This window comes from Myotis nattereri (genome assembly GCF_964212035.1).
Source record: "Myotis nattereri genome assembly, chromosome: 2".
Taxonomy (NCBI): Eukaryota; Metazoa; Chordata; class Mammalia; order Chiroptera; family Vespertilionidae; genus Myotis; species Myotis nattereri.
Window position 1 is genome coordinate 176264981 of NC_138076.1, and position 22996 is coordinate 176287976.

The 22996-nt window shown below is 39.7% G+C and overlaps 1 protein-coding gene across 1 annotated transcript in view; it reads left to right on the forward strand.

The window, feature by feature from the left end:
* Positions 1 to 22996, forward strand: part of PKP2 (plakophilin 2) — a 78013-nt gene that overhangs the window by 47814 nt on the left and 7203 nt on the right. The window contains exons 7-11 of the mRNA XM_081083680.1: positions 11510 to 11627; positions 12479 to 12643; positions 13699 to 13872; positions 17656 to 17809; positions 22105 to 22294. Of these exons, the coding sequence (XP_080939806.1) occupies positions 11510 to 11627; positions 12479 to 12643; positions 13699 to 13872; positions 17656 to 17809; positions 22105 to 22294 (801 nt within the window). The remainder of the gene's footprint in view (positions 1 to 11509; positions 11628 to 12478; positions 12644 to 13698; positions 13873 to 17655; positions 17810 to 22104; positions 22295 to 22996) is intronic.

A 22996-nucleotide genomic window follows, 5' to 3' on the forward strand; every position in this document is an offset into this window, starting at 1 on the left:
GGCTCATTCTTGACAAATGCAGGCAAGCATACACATTTTTTAAATCATTAATCACTAACACCTAGCAAAGTTTCTGGCATATAGTAAGCAAATGTAAAGTATATGAATGAAAAGAATAAATGAATGAGTGAGCAATTGAAGATACATGGTGAATAACCGAGTCTGTCAAGAATGTCAAATTTTGTTGTTGTTGTTAATCCTTACCCGAGGATATTTTTTCCATTGATTTTTAGAGAGAATGGAAGGGTTGGAGGAGGGGTGGGGCGGAGGGAGAGAGAGAGAGAGAGAGAGAGAGAGAGAGAGAGAGAGAGAGAGAGAGATCTATTAGTTGCTTCCTGTATGCACCCTGACCAGAGCTCAAGGATGGAACCTGCAACCCAGGTATATGCCCTTGACTTGGAATCAAACCTGAGACCCTTTGGTCCCAGGCTGGTGCTCGAACCACTGAGCCAAACCAGCCAGGGCAAAAATATCAAATTTGTGATAGAAAGTTATCAAACAGAAGTTGGAAACATAGGCTAAGGCCAGACTCTGGAGGCCCTGAAGGCCATGTTAAGGAGTTCAGTATGGCCCTAGCAGGTTTTGTTCAGGATAGAGCGTTAGCCTGCATACTGAAAGGTCCCAGGTTTGATTCTGGTCAAGGGCACATGCTCAGGTTGTGGGCTTGATCCCTAGTATGGGGCATGCAAGAGGCAGCCGATCAATGATTCTCTCTCATCTTTGATGTTTCTCTCTCTCTCTCTCTCTTCCTCTCTGAAATCAATAAAAATATATTAATAATTTTTAAAAAGGAGCTGAGTATCTTCTTCTGTAACTAATATTATCTAGTGTAGGGAGGATAGGAATATGATAAATTCTAGGTAAAGAAGAATAATTATATCAATAGGAAAGATATATTGAGACGGTAAAAATCTAAAGAGAAAGATGTTGCTTAAAAATCTCTTCCAGTGTCACCCCAATAAATTCAAGAAAAAGGAAAAAATATCTTCCTATAGTCTTCCCTGTGAATGAGGAATAAAATACCTATGTGGTTTGGGAAGATGTAATAGCTGAATACACTCCCATTTACATAGTCAATCCAAACTACCAATTTGAACTACTTTTAGAGGAGAATATAAAAAAAAAAAAAAAAATCTGGGAAATTAAGCACCATAGCATATGCTTACTAAAATATCTGTTCTTATTTCATCTGTATATCTACTTTATTATAATAATGGCTAATATTTATTTATTATGTTCTAGAAATTGTTCTAAATGCTTTATGAGGATTTTCTCAGTTTATCCTCACAGCAGCCATTGTAAAGTATATTTTCCCCATTTTATAGATGAGGAAACGGGCTCAGAGAGATTGAGATATTTTCCCATCATCATACAGCTAGTAAGAGACAAAGCTGAAATTTAATACAGGAAGCATGTCTCCAAAGCCAAAGCTCTTAATTAGCATATGGGATACATTAATGTTAGTCACATGTCTACAAACTGTGCTGATGAGGATAAAACCTCTTCCCTTCACAGTCTGGCAACCTCACAAGGTCAGGTAGGCCAATTACAGACATGTTCACATCTCATTATGAACATTGTACCAGCATTTTAAAAATTCTACGCCAGTGGACCTCTGTACTGCATTTCATATAAAGAAAAGGTACAAAGGATGAAGCGTATGAAATAGGAGATCTTTCCAAGAGAGGAGATGGCATTGGAGACAACTACAGAGTAGAGGTTGTCAGAATGCATGTAAAAGCCACCAGGAGACAGGAATCAGAATGTAAGAAAGACCTGCAGGGAACCTGTAATCAAATACTCTCAGATTCTGACAATAAGAGATGTCTGCTTAGGAGTTATTTATGACCCCAGCTTACTCTAAAAAGATTTTGAGACAGGTGCTGTATGATTCTAAGAAGAGTGAACCTTAGCTGTATAAAAAGGTCATAAATATTAGCAAATGTCTTAATTGCTACAAGTTCACTCAGGTATCCTCTCCCCCAATGGGTTGAGAGCCAACAATGAATTAGCAACATGTGTAGTATTTCTGGCATTGCGGTTGACTTAGATTAGTGTCACTAAATTCTTTCAATCTACTTTGGAGAAAAACTTCTGCATACGTCAGTTCCCTTGGTCTGTATATAGCAGTGGTGCAGAGTGAATCTGCCCTGTAGTTGAAATGTTTGCTTTGTTAATGAACTTGAGGCAACGACTCTGGTTCTGCCCACTTGGAGCTGATACAGCGAAATTGTGTTCACATAGGAGAACATGCGCAGTTTATCCTTCAAAAAGACTAACACTGTCAGATATACCATCTTTGTCAAGTGTCAAATCGTTTATTTATAGGATTAGCATCTGCCCACAGCAGCATGTACCATGGGCTTTGGTGCTTTCTTTAGATCCTTTTGGAATTATATACTTTTCATGGCTGAACTTACTGAAAGGGGATACAGATTTTGCAATAGGGAAAACAATTCGTTCATGCAAATATAAACTTTTTTCTTAAATATTATCCTGGCCTAATGAGTAGTAAAATCCAGGTTAGGAGAGGAGAAATAAATTGGCACACTCAGATTTGTGCTACAGCCACCAAGAGCAATTGTCAACATCTTCATAGCTCCCGTGTGTGGCATCATGTTGGTAGGTTGAAATCAGCCATGGAGGAGTATTTATACCACAGAAATTGGCAAATGCTACAAATTAGAGCTCTCCCTGCTCCCCTGCCTCCAGAAAGCTAGTGGTTAGACATTTACCAGCAAACTACGGGTGCTGAGTTTCCATTAGTTTCCATTATTTTAACAACAAAATGTGGATAATTAGAGTATAGGTCATTATATTGAAATTTCTCAACAATAATTAAATTAGTGAAGCAAAAAAAATTACATAAACAAAACAAACATGGCCATGCTTACCTGGTAACTCCTCTCTGCTCTCCCTGAATCCAGTGTTTCTACAAGTATGTGTCTTACTGGAATTGTCAAGCAGCACAACTAACAACCACCACCCCCCCACACACACCCCCTGCAAAGGTTCGCACACCTCAGACTAAATTTTCACTATCCTATTCATGGCCTTAAGGAGGTGGGCCCAGATTAAAAAGTTGTACTTCACAGAAAAGATATGACATTTCCGTTTGTCAAAAAAATGTTACCTATCAGTTCATAAATAGTGACTGCCTAGTGTAGGCCCCAAACTGTGTAAATTATTAAAGAAAATAGAGAAAATATGGAGGAAGAAGACTCAACAAACAGAAGAATAATTTTTATTACATCAAGAAAACTGTATTTGCTTGTCTTTCTTCATCAGTTAGTTAATGAGTTGAGTCTTGAACAGAAAAAGAAATTACCAAAAATGTCTTTGTCAGAGATTTTTAAAAGCTGCTTCCTGTTAAAAAAAAAAAAAAAATCTGTGAATACCTTACAATTTAAAGTAGTGTTTTACTAACTATATCTTTTGGCACTGAGAGTCTTTAAAAAGAAAAAAGAAAAAAAAAAACCTGAAAACTATCATCATAATCAGGACTATTATTAAAATTTTTAAAGTAATCATTATAAAAGAAAGAGTGAGTTGACATATTTGGATAAAGCCACTGATGTCTTTCCTGTGCTTAGAATCTGCCCCTGTCTTGGAGGTGCAGGATATTGAAGCAGAATATGTTCTACTCTAGGTCTTGAGCATCTTCAGCAATTCTAGTCTGGCACCCCTAGACCTTCCCTTTAGGTATCAAGAATGTCTACTCAAGTTCCAGTGGCTTCTGGGCATGTTTTAGAAATTCATTTGCTGTTTATAATTGATTATAAGTGGAACTTGGCACTCTATCTTGAACAGCCTGCTACACCAAGAGGAAATGACTGTTGCCTACCAACCAGATGATTACTGGGTGCGTCGGCTATTCAGAATACTTTTGGAAGATCCAAAAATGCAGGAAAGAAGAACTTAAGGATAGATTTTCTCCTCCGCATTCTGGTTTCTTGATGTGTAATAGATGCTGCCATATCCTTGTTCAGTTAATGTTCCTTGTCCTGGAAGAACAAAACGTGTAGGTTGTAGAGCTTTGTTCTATCTCCCAATGTTGCTTCTGTTTGCAGATATAACAGTTGACTTTGGCTGATGTTGCGGATACGTCAGGATCTGATGTTGACTTCAGAATAACAGGCAAGCCCTTCTTTGGGCGGAGACTTCTATTGCTCTGCCAGTTCAACTGAGGCTCTCCTTTTGTTCTGTGCCACCACAGGCTGCCTCTGCAGCTTTCTCTGGGTTAATCACAGACAAGGCCCAACTGTTTGATATGTATCAGCTGAGAGTTCAACAAAAGCCCAGTCCTAAATCTCAAGTAACAAGAGGAAGAAGGATGCCTCCTTATCAACCAGTGTCTTATCAAGTGCCTATTGGGTCTTAGAATGGACTCTGAGGAAGTACTTAATTGACTGGTACTACTGGGGGCCTTACCCGCACAATTTACAACACATGGTGTTAGGAAGCCTGTAATTGTTGGTGAACAGGAAGATGCACCCACAGTTTTTTAAAAACCGTTGAGGAGATCACTGTCTCAATGTGCTGGTTAGGACTTTAACACTGGTCCCATAGGCAGCAGGTCTTGCGTACAAGGTGCATGTAAATTGTGCATTAGTATGAAACTGCACCTATTATCAGTAGAAGTGGCCCCATTAAAAATATATCTGCCTCTTAGAATTACTTATTTTGTTGACAAAGTGTCTTGAAAAGATTTACTCCAACACTATTATTGTCTGCCATTTTCATGTCGTGGAAATAATTATACCCTTTTACTCCAAACATTTCATATCAGCACATCGTTTGCCTAGGCCAGCTGACCATTCCCTGAGCTTGAACTTTCAGTGCTGGCAAACTGACAACACACCTGCCTGTAGCCACGCACACACAGCCCTTCTATGGAGGGCCCAGTAACAATCCTGTTAGAAGCAGGCAATTCTGTTTTAAACAAGAGTCACAGGTCAGGATTCTGAATGAGAGTTTTACAAACCTTAATTTCAAGAATTTTGTGAAAGTTACAGGTCATGCCCTGACCGGTTTGGCTCAGTAGATAGAGTCTCGGCCTGCGGACTCAAGGGTCCCAGGTTCGATTCTGGTCAAGGGTATGTCCCTTGGTTGTGGGCACATCCCCAGGAGGGGGTGTGCAGGAGGCAGCTGATCAATATTTCTCTCTCATCAGTGTTCCTAACTCTCTATCCCTCCTCTCCCTTCCTCTCTGTAAAAAAATCAATAAAAAATATTTAAAAAAAAAAGAAAAAAGAAAGTTACAGGTCATGATATTTGTAAAGTACCTACGATAATGTCTAGCACACACACTAAATGGCAGCTGCTTTTATCATCTGGCGTTGTCCATTCTTTGGTGTGCCATATGAATTTAAGGTTCAGTCACACTGTCATTCATCTTAACAAAGACATACCATTCTTCCTTTTAACCCCAGTAAGATGCAGAGTGTTTGATTTTTTTTTTCTCTCTTTTTCATTGTGACATTCGGGAACATGTGAGATAAGTGGTCCAGGGATGAGTCATGAATCACTGATTTGCTTTCAGATAAAACACCTGAATCCTCCTAACTATGTGAAGTTTTATTCAGAGACCTACAGAGTTCAGATTCTATTCTTCTCACCCCTTACTAGTCATATTAACAGAAAAAATTCTTAATTTCAAACACAGATTACAGTTCCAGCTGCCTCCTCTCATTCGGGCCCAGTGGAGGTGCAGACCTTCAAAATAATCCGGCCTTTGTGTGAAGAGCTGTTTTATCTTCTTCTCCACTTCCCCCTGCTGAGGGGGTGGGCAGCCTCCTACCCCCAGTCTAGGACCTGGTTTTTAAATTTTAACGTTAGTATACCATAGTATACAGTTTTAGTTTCCTACAAGGTACTCATATATTTACCCAGACTTCTGTTGGATTATACCTGCCGAAAATAAACTCATTGTTTAATCAAATTTAACAGTAGACACTAAATTAAACATATCCAGTATATTCATTGGTAAATCTAATAATCAATTTTTAGTGAGTAACTACTCTGTATGCTCATTTTCTTTTACTTTTCAACAAGATAATTGTTTTGATATATTTTATTTATAGTTTTGAGTTATTTTTCCATATTAAACCTTTATTTGGCTATACATAGGAAAAAGTTATAGGTAAATATTTCTCAGGATTCAGGAGATACACTGTAAAAAAATCAATTCTGCCTAAGATTAGCCATGTTAATTCTCTGATTCCCACAAACTGAAGTATTAGCTGTTGAAATAATACTTTACAATGGATATATTAATTTCTAATAATTATTGGTTGGTACAATAGCAAATTCCTTTCTAACTAGTGACTTCTATTCATAGATGTAGTGCTATAAAGTAATACACCCTTATCATTCATATTTCTGGGTGGTTGAGTAAGGTAGGAACTGTTTTTCACATGCAGGACCAAATACTGAAGCAGTGGGTTCCATGTGCTTTCTGTCAGCAAAAGTATCAACTGCCAGGAATCCCTGATAAGTAAGTCCCATTTCAAACAAGGAGAGTCTGGATAATACCAAACTACAAGACAACAGTTAGTGCGTGTGAACTGTCAGTGCTGCCAAACTGAATTACCATTCCCACCCAAAATAAACACCCTGAAGTTGAACAAAGCTAAGCCATCCTTCTGTAAGGTATGTAGTGGATTTAGCTAGTGAGAAAGACAGATCTTTGATTTGTCAAAGCATTCTTAAAATACTGCCATTCTTCTAAGCCAGAAGTTGAAAAGGTCAAAGGGGAGCTTTAAAATGTGATAACATTGTCTTGGAATTGGGGATGTATGGTATTTGCTAAGCAAATGCCAGACTGAATGAATGTCAGATGAACTTTGCTCCACTCTGGAGCAACCAGGAGCACAGCATAAAGACCAGCTCTCCGATCCTGACTTGACCACTATTGCTGTTACCTGGAAAAGTAACCTACACTCTGTGGACCTCAGTTTTTCCATATGTAAAATAAGGAGACAGGCTCAGAAAGTAGATAGAGGATCTTAATTGAAATGATCATTTCTTGAAAAAAAAATATAGTAAAATGGTTTTATTAGCAGGTTATGAACCCAGTCATTATCTTTTTTTTATTAAATCTTTATTATTCAGATTATTACAGTTGTTCCTCTCCCCCGCCCCCGCCCCCCCCCATAGCTCCCCTCCACCCGGTTCCCACCACACCCTCTGCCCTTACTGCCCTGCCACACTGTCCTCATCCATAGGTGTACGATTTTTGACCAGCTCTTCCCGCACCCCCCACACCCTTTTCTCCCCAAGAATTGTCAGTCCACTCCCTTTCTATACCCCTGATTGTATTATATTCACCAGTTTATTCTGTTCATCAGAGTATTTATTCACTTGATTTTTAGATTCACTTGTTGATAGATGTGTATTTGTTGTTCATAATTTGTATCTTTACCTTTTTCTTCTTCCTCCTCTTTTTAAAGGATACCTTTCAGCATTTCATATAATACTGGTTTGGTGGTGATGAACTCCTTTAGCTTTTTCTTATCTGTGAAGCTCTTTATCTGACCTTCAATTATGAATGATAGCTTTGTGGGTAAAGTAATCTTGGTTGTAGGTTCTTGGTATTCATCACTTTGAATATTTCTTGCCACTCCCTTCTGGCGTGCATAGTTTTTGTTGAGAAATCAGCTGACAATCGTATGGGTACTCCCTTGTATGTAACTAACTGTTTTTCTGTTGCTGTTTTTAAGATTCTCTCTTTGTCTTTTGCTCTTGGCATTTTAATTATGATGTGTCTTGGTGTGGTCCTCTTTGGATTCCATTTGTTTGGGGTTCTCTGCGCTTCCTGGACTTGTAAGTCTATTTCTTTCACCAGGTGGGGGAAGTTTTCTGTCATTATTTCTTCAAAGAGGTTTTCAATATCTTATCCTCTTCTGGCACCTCCATAAGTGAGATGTTGTATGCTTGAAGTTGTCCCAGAAGCTCCTTACACTATCTTCATATTTTTGGATTCTTTTTGCTTTTTGTTTTTCCGGTTGGGTGTTTTTTGCTTCTTTGTATTTCAAATCTTTGACTTGATTCTTGCGACCCTCTAGTCTGCTGTTGGATCTCTGTATATTATTCTTTATTTCAGTCAGTGTATGCTTAATTTCTAGTTGGTCCTTTTTCATATCCTCGAGGGTCTCACTAGATTTATCGAGGGTCTCACTAAATTTATCAGTGGTTTTTGAAAATTTTTGAAAAACCTTATAACCGTGGTTTTTGAACTCTATATCCAGTAGTTTGCTTTCCTCCATTTCTGTCATTTGTGATCTGTTTCTTTGTCTCTGCATTTTGGCTGCTTCCCTGTGTTGATAGAGTGGCTTTCTGTGCTAGGTGTCCCATAGGGCCCAGTGGCTCAGCCTCCCCAATTACCTGAGGTGGACACTCTTGGTGCACCCCTTTGGGCTTTTTACACAGTCTTGTTGTAGTTAAGCCTTGATTGTTGTTGGTACCACTGGGAGGAATTGACCTCCGGGCCAATTGGCTATGAGACTCAGCTGTGTCTATGGTGGGAGAACTTCTGTGCTGGAGACACCCTTATGGGGCAAGACTTGCTTCAGTGGGGCTTGATGCTCACCGAGTCTGCCCCCTGAGTTTTTCCCTTATGTATCTGAGGAGTTGTAATCTGGATGGTCCCACTCTGACCACTGGGTACACTGGCTCTTGGATCTCTAAAGAGGTGCTAATTTAGCCTCTGCCTGAGGCTACCCAGCGGGAGCTACGGAGAGATCTGTAGATTCCTCTTCTTTGTTTGGGGTTTGGAGGTGCTCAGATGAGGCCCAGCTGTGAAGCAATGCAAGGTACTGTGGGGCCTTAGGCCTTCTTTTGGAGGTTCTGGGTCTCTCTTACCTAGCTGCAGTTTGTTAGGTAATTTTAGATTGCAAAGGGCCAGGCCATTCATATGCAAAGGCCTCTGCCCACAGCTTGGGTGGGACGGGGTCTCAGGGAATCAACAGGGCGGAGCAAACAGCTATGGCTGATCCTTAGCCCTGCCCTAAGAGGACCCAGGTCTCAGTGCCCTGCAGTAATCGCTTCAAGCACCTTTGAGAGAAAGCCGCCCTCGAGTTCCGACTGATGCCTGTCTGTCCAGTTTCTCCCCAGAGACTCGCCCAGAACTGAATTTCAGAACAGTCAGGAGCTTGAGACTCCCTCCCAATTGAAAAAGACAACCGTGTCCTCAGTTGCCAGTCCTTTCTGCGTGCACCTCCGTACCTCTGCACTTTACTTCCACACCTCCTCTGAGTCTCAGTGTGCTTTTCTCTTCCCTTCTAGTTGTAGAATTTCCACTCAGCCAGCCTTCTTGTGGTTCTGGATGATGTCCATTTTGTCTTCTAGTTGTAGTTTTGAAGTGGTTGTGCGAGGCAGCAATTTCAGGTGTTTACCTATGCCGCCATCTTGGTTTCTCCTCATTATCTTTTTAATGGACCAAATATCAAAGTTTTGCCTGACTGGAGTGAACATTGTCCAGTGCACCGAAAGGTGGCTGGTTTGATTCCTGGTCAGGGCACATACCTGAATTGTGGGTTTGATCCCCAGTTTCTCTCCTCTCCCCGCAAACCTCTCCCTCCCTTCCTCTCCCTTCAGATGAGGATTTTTTTAAGTGTCAAAGGTTTTCAGGTATAGTGAAAATTAAGTAAGGAAGTGAATCTTTAATTAGAAATTTCAAAAGAGAACTGAGGTCACAGAAGGGATTTTGTTAAAATAAAAAATTGGTTGTATCAATTCAGCAACCATTAAGTTGTTAGTATCCTTAGTTTTAGGGGTATTAGTCTTATCTCCTCAACTATTAGGTTGAATCATGAAATTGCATTTTTGTTGGTTAAAAACAGTCAGGCATCATCAGTTTCACCCTATAGATGTCATCTCCATGGGAGCAGAGAACACATAGTGCTGTGTGTTATTTCCTTTAGTTCTTGCTATAATGCCAGACACATTTGTTCTTTGACATTATGAATTGAAAGTAGTATTTGGGAGCAGAAAGTCTTTTTGAAATTACTTAGAGAAATATATTATTTTTTAAAATGAAGAAAATAATACCCCAAAAGTTCTTAGAATTATAGTTCTTTTGATGTTCAGAATGACATTGAGACATTATAAATAAGTCTTCAATGTGCTTTGAATATTCTACCTACCAGTCAAAGGAACTAGTCTAATAAATTTTATAGTAATAGTTCTTAGCAATGGAAGTTGGCAAAAGGCATTAATCTTTTGCCATTTTTGTTGACAAGGAGATTAACATTTGGGGTGGCGGTATTTTTTAATGGTTAATGCTAACAAGAAAAACTTAATCCAAAGGAACATGGTAATAATAATACCTGAATATCAACATGATCTGAATCTGAAACATGATCCCCAAATGCATTACTTTCCAATATTTGATAAACTTTATTTCTCTATTAGGAAACAATCTCTGCTTGTGGATTTAGTTACTGTTTATAGAAAGGTGTCATAGCTTAGCAAAATTAGAAATAGAGTAAGTGCAAAGATATTTATAGGTCATGTTTTTTTACTTAGGTCGAACACACTGTGAAACCCTGCATTTTTCATGACTTTCTGCCATTTTAGTTACAGAATAATCACATTTTAGTGCATTTGGTTTAATATTTGCCAATAACAGTTTACTCTGAAACCTACAAAAAAACCCAAATAATAAGAGTCCAGCACCCTATCTTTATAAATGAGGAAACTGCGGCCTAATAAATTTAAGTAACTCTCTGTACCTTGGAGTTAAGTCACAGAGCAAGTTAGAACTTGGCTATCCTACTGCACAATGTCTATTTTGTCATTTGTCCTTTTAATTGCAAAATCTTTGCCTCATATGAGTACCCTCTCAAAAATGGGTGAAGATTAAGTAAATAATGCTATGATCTTGGTGCTTGGAATGAAGCAGAGACTTTTTTTTTTTTTAAGAGACTTTTATTGATGGTGACATGTTATCTATACTAATAAAAGGGTAATATGCTGATTAGTCTGGACCTCCTTCCGGACAAAGCCACGGTGGCGGGAGCCAAGGCAGAGGCAGTTAGGGGCAGCAGGGGAGAGCAGTTAGGGGCAATCAGGCCGACAGGGGAGAACAGTTAGGAGTGATCAAGCTGGCAGGGGAGAGCAGTTAGGGGCGATCAGGCAGGCAGGCAGGTGAGCAATTAGGAGCCAGCAGTCTCAGATTGCGAGAGGGATGTCGGACATCCCCCAAGGAGTCCTGGATTGGAGAGGGTGCAGGCCAGGCTGAGAGACCCTTCACCCCCCCCCCACCCCCCGATCCTGTGCATGAATTTCATACACCAGGCCTCTAGTATGAATATATTTAGAAGCTGTGTCCAGATTTAATGACCACTGAACAACTGATGGAGACCACAGGGCAATACTGTCACTCTTTGACAAATTTGCTGGTTTTCCAAACCCTTGGAAGAAGCATCAAGTAAAGCTTTGAAACAGAGGCCTATTGGATACATGTCCTATGCCTGATGGCTTTTTGTTTGTTTGTTTTTCCTGATAGAAACATGAGTTCAGCTGGCCCTGATGGGAGGAAAGTGATGAGACGGTGTGATGGACTGATTGATTCGCTGGTCCATTATGTCAGAGGAACCATTGCAGATTACCAGCCAGACGACAAGGTGATGCAAGAGTTAAATATCTTACATGTTGAATTATTTTGTCTTACTAAGACTTTTCAGAGTATTCTTGAAGTAGTAGTTTGGGTTTAGTTTTATTCCTTAACTCATTTACTGGGCTGAGGATTTCCCATACACACGTAAAAATATTAAAATATATCAAGCCCCATTTTTTTCTATTTTCCAGACTTATATTCCAACTATCCCTTTAACAACTCTGCATAGATATTTGAAAGGAGCCCAAATGCTCCATGTTCAGCAATGAACTTAAATTCATCTCTTCCCTCCTCCCAAACTTGCTCCTTCTCTGTGTAATCTTTCTTCATAATCACCACCATCCACCAAATAAAAACAGAAAGATGGGTAATGTCTCACTGCCTCTCCTCACATCCCACAGCAATAAGTCATGTCCATTCTTCCTGTGAAATGCCTTTGGTTCATCATTCCTCTGTAATGCTGCCTACCTCTGCGGTCCTAGTTTGTGCAACTTTCATATTGATCATTGCAATTGGCTCCTGATTGGCCCCTACAAACAACATCTCCTCCTGTTTTCCAATTCCACATGGCTACTAAGTTATATACATAAAATGCCGAGTCATTCTGAACCCACTCTAAAAAGTAAACCAGAAGGGCCAATGTTTAAGAAATTCAGCCTCAGCGCCTTAGCACTATGTTTGTGATCATTGATGGTCTAGCCTTAGCCTTTCCGGCCATAGTCATTCTCTTCCCCCAGGTTCCCTATAGTCCAAGCATCCAGTAAACCTTGTAAGATCTAAAGCCTAATAAGTCCTGTGATATCACACTTGCAAAGGGATGTCTATATGTATCTGATTAATATTTGTGTGTTTTCTCAGGCCACAGAGAACTGTGTGTGCATTCTTCATAACCTCTCCTACCAGCTGGAGACAGAGCTCCCAGAGAAATATTCCCAAAGTAACTATATTCAAAACCGGAATATCCAGATGGACAACAATAAAAGTATTGGGTGTTTTGGCAATCGAAGCAGGAAAGTAAAAGAGGTATGTTGGGAGGGCTTTGAAAGAAAAAGTGGTTATGTATGTACATTTCCATGTACTTAGTATACTAGGGTTGGCAAAAGTAGGTTTCCAGTTGTGAGTACACAAAGCATAGGGTTTATTCTTGTATTATTATTTATTAATTATTGAATTAACTTTTATATGAACAATTGTAGACCTACTTTTGCTTGCCCCTCATGTCAGGCATTATTTTGAGTTCTTTTCATCTTTACATCAACCCTATAACGTGTGTATGATTAATACCCTCATATATTGAAGAGGAAACAGAGGTACAAAAAGGTTAATCAGTTTTCCCAGAATTATTCAGCAAATTAATAGAGGGGATGAGATTCAGTTCCAGGCAATCCGGATCTAGATTTGCATTGTTAGCCATTAAAACCGTACTGCTTTATGGCCTATTGCTTAGGAAATAGGCTTAATGCACCATGGCCAACGGTATATAAAGTTTCAACATTTAAAAACAGCCCAGATATTCAGATTTGGACATTCTAAAAACAAACTTCGGACATCCTAAACCCAAATCGGTAGGAAGGAATACTGTTCACACTGGCATTTTATGGAAACTGAAAGAATGTGACCTCTCCTACTCCTCGGGGTGTCGCGGTGTTTGTGAACTTGGAGAACAACTGGTAAATTTAGAATCCTGATGTGATCCCGGGCACTTCACTGGACTCGGAGGGAAGAGGCCTGTGTTTCTTATCTTCAGAGCGTTTGTGCCTAATTTAGCTTTCCGTTTACCAGCAGCCTAGAAACTGTTCTAGGGCAGCCTTTGCTTTATGCTCTGAGTTCTTTCTCACAGTGAAAAGGAAAGTTGAGGGTATGGGATGTTGCTAGGCAGAAATGGTCATCATGGGCTTAAAGTGAAGTGATAGAGAATCATACAGATTTGCATTTTCATTTCCATTTCAGGGGCTTCTTACTATACAAATTATGAGTCTCTCTAGACTAGTCAGAGTTCCTAGTCTCTTGGTTTGGGTGTGGAATTGTCGAAATCCCTTGAAGGCATTAATTCTAGATCTTATCGTGTGTGTGGTTAGCAATACCAGGACATGCCGATGCTCGAAGAAAAGAGCAACCCCAAGGGTGTGGAGTGGCTGTGGCACTCCATCGTGACCCGGATGTATTTGTCCTTGATCGCCAAAAGTGGCCGAAGCTACACCCAGGAAGCATCTTTGGGAGCTCTCCAGAATCTCACGGCAGGAAGTGGCCCAGTGAGTATCATGCCTGTTTTCCTACTTTGTAAAGTAATGCCATTATAGACATACCTACATTAGGTTCAAAGATGAGACGGTGAGGTAAGAACAAAAACATTCTCCCTTCAGTTAAGACAGTTCTCTGTCCTGTTGATTCTGGATGAATACCAGTTCAAGGCCTCTCAGGAATTGCCAGAGAGTCGCAGGGTTCCAGAATGTTCAGCTTCTGCCAAGCCAGGTCACTGTGAGTGAAGGACTCATACATACTGATACTTGTCTTAGCTCTTTCAGTTACAAGTCCCAGAATCCCGCCTAAACTGACTTAAGTTTTAAAAAACAATTTTTAAAGATTAATTTCTTGGCTTACATAACTGAAAAGTCCAGGTGGGTCTTCCTTCTGTCATGGTGGAATGTAGGTGCCCCAGAAACTGGAGTTATGACTATATATAGGCTTCATTTCCCTCTGTTGGTTTCTTTTCTTTTCTTTTTAAAGATTTTTGATTGATTTTTAGAGAGAGAAGAAGGGAGAGGGAGAGAAAGAGAGAAACATCAGTCGGCTGCCTCCTGTACACCCTTTACAGGGATAGAGCCCACAACCCCGGTATGTGCCCTGACCTGGAATCAATCCAGCAACCAACTGAGCCACACTAGCCACAGCTGTTGGTTTCATTCTTAACAGCTCTCCTCATGTTGTAGCACAGATAGCACTAATGATTTCAGGCTTACATTTTATCCAGCTCTATGTCCCCATAAGAAAATAAATTACTTTTGCCCAGTAGCTCTATTAACAAATTGCAGAGCAGTAGTATTATTGCTAGCTTTACACAGTGGCCAGATAAGTTTCTATTGAACGAGTACAAAAAATGTTTTACATAAATGTTAAAGGCACACTTTAAAATTAAATAGCCATTGCATTTTGAAGTTATTTATTACATGTTCTTACAAGCAAATATCTTTTTAAAGAATTCTCATGATTGTCCACAACCCTTAGAACAGAAAACACAAGAATCTTCATGGCCTGTCCGCAATGTGTTAAGAACTCAGACCAGTGTGGCTCAGTGGAGGACATAATAATACTTTCAACGAAGATTTTTTTAAAAGAAAATGTCAGAAATTAAATTGCACTGTGTGTCTGTGTGTGTTTAAGCTTGTTATGCTCTAAGGATGACTGACTGAGCAAACCCTTTAAGGTTGGATTTTAGCCTCTTGCAATCCAAGTTCTCTCATGGAATCCAAGCAACAGAGATATCTTCATAACTGCCCTTATTGTGTGTAACCCTTGACCAGTCCGGTCCCCCGAAAGGAGGCCTACAGTGAACTGGTATTAATCCAGAACCAAGGTTATGAGAATCGAACTTGCCTGGAGATTTATAGGAGAAATTATTAGCAACATGGGACAATGTTGCAAGGACTCTGTTTTTGCAAGTTAGGAGATGCTTTTTATTAACACTTTTACTTTTATGAATATCTTTTCTGATTATTTTCCTAACTTTGTTATGCTTAGATGGTGTGATTAACAACAATATTTGGTTTTGTAATTTCTAAAAAGAATCACTGAATAGAAAAACATGAGAAGCAAGCCATTAAACATAATTCCAGAAAAAATCCACTCCATAAACCTTGTGTTCCTAACTGACCTTTAGGAAGCCTAGGAATGGTGAGGTAATTGATGTGGTCATCTATAATGGATAGATGGGTAGGAGGAGGAGAAGGCTCTAAAGCCCCCAGTAGATGTTGGGAAAGGACCAATAGGTCTTGAGATGACAAAGAAAATGCTGTGTGAGTGACAGAGCTGGATAGCAGTGACTCAGGAGAGCAGAGTTTTGCATATGAGGAAAGACAAATATCTAGACGAGCCATTGGGAAGAGAGAGGAATCCGAAGCCCACCTCTGTGCCTGAGACATGGGGGTTGTACAGAATAAATTGCCTCCTGTCTAGAATGGCTACAGGGGAGGATTCTTCTCAGTGGTTATTGAACTTTTTTTGAGTCAAGGAGACTGAGTATCTAATAAAAGTTATGGGCCCTTTCCCTGAGAAAGATAAACACAAGAATAGTTTTAAGGGCCACCTGTCCCCTCCCTGAAATCTATATTGGGCCCTATATTAAAAGCCCCTGTTCTAAAAGGTACAGTGGAGAACGTAAGGACTGCAATCTGTAGGGGGGGGGGGGCGGGGGGGGGGGGGACACAAGCTGTGTTTGAATAAGATAAACAGAGAAGATACACCCTGAAGAATGGTCATGAATTGCAGAAATTTCTGGCATGGTGACCTCAAATTAGCTTCGAATAGAACTCTATAAAGTTGCCGACACACAAGCTAAGGCATTTGTTGGGGTCCAGCCCCAGCAGGTCCAGGGGTTCCCAAAGGTGTGGAAGGAATGACATGGAGGCAGCTTTCAGGTGATCAGCATAGTTGGGTTCTCCCTTTAGTGTCCTCTTACATCTATATTTATACCATTTGATCCTATAAGCATGCCTCTATAATTACATCATGGTATGTTTTGGGTAACGTTCTACAGTTCCTTGTTTCTTATCTGACCTTTGCCAAAAATCCTGTCTCTATCTAGTTCTGTTGATTTTAATCTTGTCTAGGTTAATCTCTGTGTTCCATTACAAGGGCTATTCCAAGGTCACTGCTCTACTGATAAGCTACAAGAAAGTGACTGAAGGAGATTCTCCTACCCAGTAAAGGTTATGTCCTCCCAGCCTCGCTGCTTGCCTTCCCTGGGACTGCCCTGTGTCAGTGGGTCTCCAGGGGTATGGGCTTTGGTGCTTTCCCTGGTGGGCAGACCCTGGGGATGTGGGCCAAACAAGTCCCAAACTTATTGCCAACAGTCTTAGTCCAAGTTCTTCATAAGTAGTACATGGCATTTCTGTAACACTAGGGGGATTTACTGATTTATTCTCTTCCTTAGTCCTGTTAACCCCTAACCTGGGGAAACAACCTTTCTCGGGGAGGTGGTCCTGGTTAAAACACATAGCGCTTAAGAGGGGGAGCAAACATATGTCATATATGCCAGGTCCCTTGAAACATAAGCTGTGCAGATGTTTCCTCCCTGCAGCGACTGCGTCAAGCAGCAAGGGTGGATCTGCTTCCAGCAGGCATTGGCATTGTTGGAGGTTTGCTGGTGCTAGGAAGGGCCTAGTTGGAACTCAGTTGCCCTGTGAAAGCAGGCGACCAGCCTAATTCTAGAGATTTGCCTCTAGAGGACCTGGTCCTACAACCAGCATATGAGCCTCTGACACAGAGCATAGACTTACAGATGGTCTGACTAGCAATGCATTTCTTTTTTTAAAAGCCCAGTGTCTCTTTCATAATAAACTGTTTTTTTGGAAACAAATAACGTGATTAAAATATGTAAAATGCCAAAATTTGAACAAGACGAAACAGAAAAGATGACTAAGCCAACAACCAATAAATGTAACTTTGATTCTACAACTGTGATACCAAAACATTGTCTTTATCATGTTCATTTCACAGTGATGAACTGAAACTGTGAATAAAGGGCGGACTGATCAACAGGAAGGAAAGGCAAAGACAGGCCCATTTTATTTATAAACAGAAGCAAAAATTATAGTAGCTAACCAAGCCCAAGGCTATATTAAAAAACACTGCATAAACTGTTTTTACCCAGTCATTCAATTGAAACCCTAATAAGGATTTAAAGACAGTATCTTTAGGCTGACTTAGTCCCAGTTTTAGTTTTGAAAACATCTTGCTCAATCTCTAGCCATCGACAGAAACAGCATTATTGTGAAGTCTATTGCAATAGTATTTATAGGATGTATCCCACGAAACAGATGCCGATGTCAGTAGCGCAGACCGTGGTCCAGAAGGAAAACGGCCTGCAGCACACCCGGAAGATGCTGCACGTTGGTGACCCAAGTGTGAAGAAGACCGCAGTCTCCCTGCTGAGGAATCTGTCTCGGAACCTTTCCCTGTGCAATGAAATCGGTGAGTCAGTAAGAATGGCTGCATGTAGTGTGACCGTGTTGGAAATACAAATGCAATAAAACCTTGTCCTTATCGCATTCTTTTTACAATGATGGGCTGAAAATGTGAGTAAAGAGCAAAATGTGATAACTAGGCCTGACTTTTGTGCACCAAGGCATCAAGGGTAGGCTTCCTAACTGGGTCTCCACCAGGATTTTTCTTCATATCCAGCATCTCTCTTTGTTCATTTTAATTACTGCAGAAGATTCAGCCTGGATGGTTTTAGAATAAACACAATGAAACATATTTGCTCCTTTTTATGAAAGTCTGTATTGACAAGGATGATAACTATGTTATACTATCACATAACAATGTTTTCTTTACTTGCTTAATACTTAGAAAAATCTGATAACTGTGAATCAAGTAAAAAAACTATAAAATGACATAATGGTAAGATAATGTCAAAATTAAGTATGCTTCCTAATGCTCTATAAAGTAGTCACTTCACTAAAATTATAAACAAATTTTTGTGGGTTTATTTAATGGAATGGATTATTCTAAAATTACACACACACACACACACACACACACACACACACACACGCAGCATGAGAGATACTGAAGTCTGTGGTTATGTTTTAATAATGTCATTTCCAAAGGCAGGAGGCAGCCCAACACTGGACAGGTGGTTTCATGCCCATTATAAATATAACGAGCCTGGAAATTTTTCGGTGGATCTAAAAGAAACTTTGCCATCGGCACTTTCAACATTATGGGAGTGTTCCCATTGTCTCCTGTGGGCTTTTGTGCTCCGCTTCAATTGGGTGTATAATCCTTTGACTTTTTTTCTTTTCCCAAATAAAACGTTGACTCCATCTTTAAAACTTTGCTGATGAAATAACTGCACTCTACACATTATGCATGTGCCTTCCAGGCAGAAGTGCTGCAGGTCTCGGCGCAGGTCCTCTAACTGTGGGCAGATGAAGCAGTAGCTCCACAGTTTATGGAAGATGATTTCACTAATAAACCGCCCCGCATGTTAAGGGCAATAGTGAGATGAGGCTTCAGCAAGATAAATACAGTTTTTAAATTTTAAATTGGCTTTATGTCAAATATATAATTTGAGTAAAAGGACCTGTCTTGGTTCAGAGTATTAATAGCCAGGAATAAATGAAATCACTTTGAAATGCATGTGTTGTGTTTCTCATGAGAGACTTCAAGGTCAGGTAAAACTTTCCATGTGCTGGCCCGGAATGCAATCCTCACATGTCACTTAGATTTAAAGAAATAAATGTAATAGACACCTAAGTGCGGTGACGGAGTAATAGGCCTCCTGCAGAGGACATGGACCTGCATCCTGCAGTGCCACCAGGTCACCGTGACTGGTCATTTAACTGTTCCAAACAGGGGGAGATTAGTAATCACTACCTAACAGTGTTTTCCCAGGATCAGGTAACAGTGTACAGTATGTGCAAGCAACAGGAAGTATTTGGACACTTCTCTGGGATCTCAATTCACATTCATTCATTGTTGCAGAATTTTAAACATCCATGCCTTGGCTTGGGTTTTTAGCCATTACAGTGGGTCCTGGTTACGTCGAGAGCCACTCCTACTTCGCCGTAAGTCGGAACCCACCTACATAAGCACCTACGTCACTCCCATGGAGCACATACACAGCAGTAATGAAGTGAAACAGTAAAAAACATTTAAAAGAAAGATAACAATTCCTGACCTTTACTTGTGGCAAATAAATAATAAAAAACATGAAGCATATATGTACATACGCTGAAATGACGGAACTTTTTTTTTTTTTCATAAATAAATGGGAGATGGCGATGTAACCTCGAGTCCAACGTAACCTGAGGACTGTACATAAAATCTCCCTCAACTATATGACATTAAGCTATAACCTTCCTATATCGTGATAAGGACTTTAATTTCAGATTTCACTATTAAAGATCCAATTTTAATTGTCCCAAAGTGAATGAGTGAATGTATTTATGGAGGCCCACTGTGTGTGTGTGTGTGTGTGTGTGTGTGTGTGTGAGAGAGAGAGAGAGAGAGAGAGAGAGAGAGAGAGAGAGAGAGCGAGAGAGGGAACACAGGGTGGGGCAAAATAGGTTTACAGTTGTGAGTACACAAAAGAATTTATTCTTGTATTATAATAAGAGAGGAAGAGAAATACAGAGAGGCCCTTTCTATATTGTAGTGTTACGCTTTGTCATGTAAACAGTTATATTTTCTCAGAAAAACAAACATGATACAAAGTGTTAAAGACTCTATCTTCTCTAATTCTCACTCCTTAGACATGACCCTACCTTTCCACCTTAAAATTGATCTACAGAAGTGGACCTGCTGGTGGTGGGGGGGGGGGGGGAAGGTGGGGCTCACTCATCAGTGATTGTTCTCACTGTGGGCAGCCCGGGTCTCAGCAGCCACCACCACACCTTGCAGAGAGATTGAGCATTTTCTGTTGTGATTGTCACAGACTTACTTTTATGTTTTCCACCTAAATTCAGTGGAAGGAAATTTCATGTTCTCAAGGCCTTTAGTTCTATGATTTAACTTATTAAAAAGAGGAAACCTTCTCATAGTAATGTATCTGTGTTGAGAGCTTACTAGGCACAGGGTATTATGATGCAGTAACACATGTTAACTTATTTAATCCCTCAAAACAACCCTGTGAAGTAAATACTACTATTACACACCCACTTTACAAATTAGGGAATACCAAGCATAGAGAGGTTAAGTAGCTTACCCAGACCACACAGCCATTAAGTGGCAGAGACAGGACTGAAACTAAAGAGGTGTGGCCTCGGAGGATGAGATCTAAGCCCTTCACCCTCTGCTGCGATGCTGAAACACCGTCAAAAAGGAAGTGTTCCGGCCTTTGAGTAGAAGGTATGTATGCCTTTCCTGTCAGTGGGGCCCACGTGTCATCAAAGGATGACATTGTTCAGTTCCTTTTATCGCAGGTCTCTGTTATAGGCATGGCAGTCGAAGATAGACATCTGCAAACAAATACTATGACTGTTGTCAAGGGACCCGTAGCCACATCTGGAATTCATGTAACTGATCACAATGTAGACTCATAGAGAGAGAAGTACAGTTCAAGGTGCCACATAAACTCAGATGAAAAATAATAAAATTAAGCAGAAGTATTTGTTTTAAACTACAATAAACACAACACTGTATTAAAGAGCTCTGAGGAGCTACAAAAGCAAGAGAAATATGTTCCATATCTTTTTTTTAAATAAGTCTTTATTGTTGAAAGTATTACATATGACCTTTTTCCCCCCATTGCCTTCTCCCCTTTTGTCCCCCCTCAAAAGCCTTCACCACCCTATTGTCTCTGACTGTGGGTTATACATATATGCATATGCGTTTACTGGTTGATCTCTTCCTACCCTCCCCTTCCATATCTTTTAAGGAGAGTCCAATCTAGTTAGAGAAAAAGAGAAAGCATATGTGAAAATAATTATTGCAAAAAATCAAGTACAAATTCATACTGTCCAAACTATATACCACAGGGCAAGTTATAATGAAATCATCAACCATTACTACCGCTCTTGTTTCTACAAAAGAAGCCAAACTAAAACCCTGCTACCAAGAACTTGCATAGTTAGTGAAAAATAAATTTAAAATAATCTGTCTTTTTAAAATGATACTATTATTTGCGTATTAAAGAAACTTTGGGCAGATAATTTTTTTAAATATATTTAGGTCACCATCAATATTGTTATAGAAAAACAACTATTAATATTTTAATGTATTGCTTCTAAGGTTTCTTATGTGTATTTTGTTTCCTAATGTTATAGTATTATGTATTCTTTATATAAATAAGTATAGATTTTTATATAGAATATTAATATAAGTATTTTCTTATTATTTGTGTGCTTCATAGATATATTTTACATAAAATTCTTTGCAGATGTATTATATTCTATTAGGCTTATTATAATTTTTCATTTATGCATAATGCTATAATAAAGATTTCTACATAAAGCTTTTTCTATTTTTAAAGTGATATCTTTAGTTTGAATTCCTAGAAGTGGAATTACTGAGTCGAACAAAGAATGTGAAAATTTTAAAATTTTTTGCTCTTTCTATCAAATTCCTTTCTGAAAAGATTTCCAGTGTATTGAGCAAACAGCATCATCTTTTTAAAAATCCTTTCAAAACTCCAGTATTAGAGAGGTAACATCTTTCCATATGCTGTTTTTCCTCTATAAAATGTTCTTTACCCAAAACTTACTGGGATCTTGAGGTTAAAAACAGTGTTTTTAATCAAGTGTTCTTTTTCTCTCATTTTGTAGCCAAAGAAACTCTACCTGATTTGGTTTCCATAATTCCTGACACAGTTCCAAGTACTGAGCTTCTCATTGAAACTACAGCCTCTGCCTGTTACACATTGAACAACTTAATCCAGAACAGTTACCAGAATGCCCGGGACCTTCTAAACACTGGGGGCCTGCAGAAAATTATGACTATCAGCGCAGGCGATACGTAAGTCCTTTAGCACCTGCCCATCGGCTGTCTCCCCTTTCCCACCACCACTCCCGTGTGTAAATCTAGTTGTAAACATTGTCACTGTGGACCATGGGCAACATTCAGGGCTGGCCAAACTCCAGAGCTTCTAGCATTTTATTAACCTGATGAATTAATTTGTTTCCCAGAACTACAGCTGTGATTTAAGAACAGCAGAATGTAGGCAGAGTGGGAGGACTATGGACAGGGAATACCTTTCACTGAAATCTGTGGAGCCCATGTTGGCCCAGGTGGCTAAGAAGAAGTAGTGATAACACAAGTGGGAGGCCAGCATAATAAGTTCTTCCTCTCCCAGTTTTCTCTGTTACTTCTCTTTCCATTTCTTGTTCCCTTTTGAGAAGAGAAGTCTAATGCATATACATCATCCCACATCCCCTTTTCTATCTTTGAATTTTCCCCATTTAAAAATGGAGGAAGAGCCCTGGCCGGGTGGCTTGGTTGGAACATACACCAAAAGGTTGCGAGTTCGATTCTCATACCTGGATTGTGGATTCAGTCCCCTGTTGGGGCGAGTATGCGAGGCAGCCAGTTGATGTTTCTCTCTCACATCCATGTTTCTCTTTCCCTTTCTCTCTCTCTAAAAAATCAATAGAAACATATCCGCAGATGAGGATTTAAAATAATCTATCTATATATAAAAGCCTAAGTGACCTTTAAAAC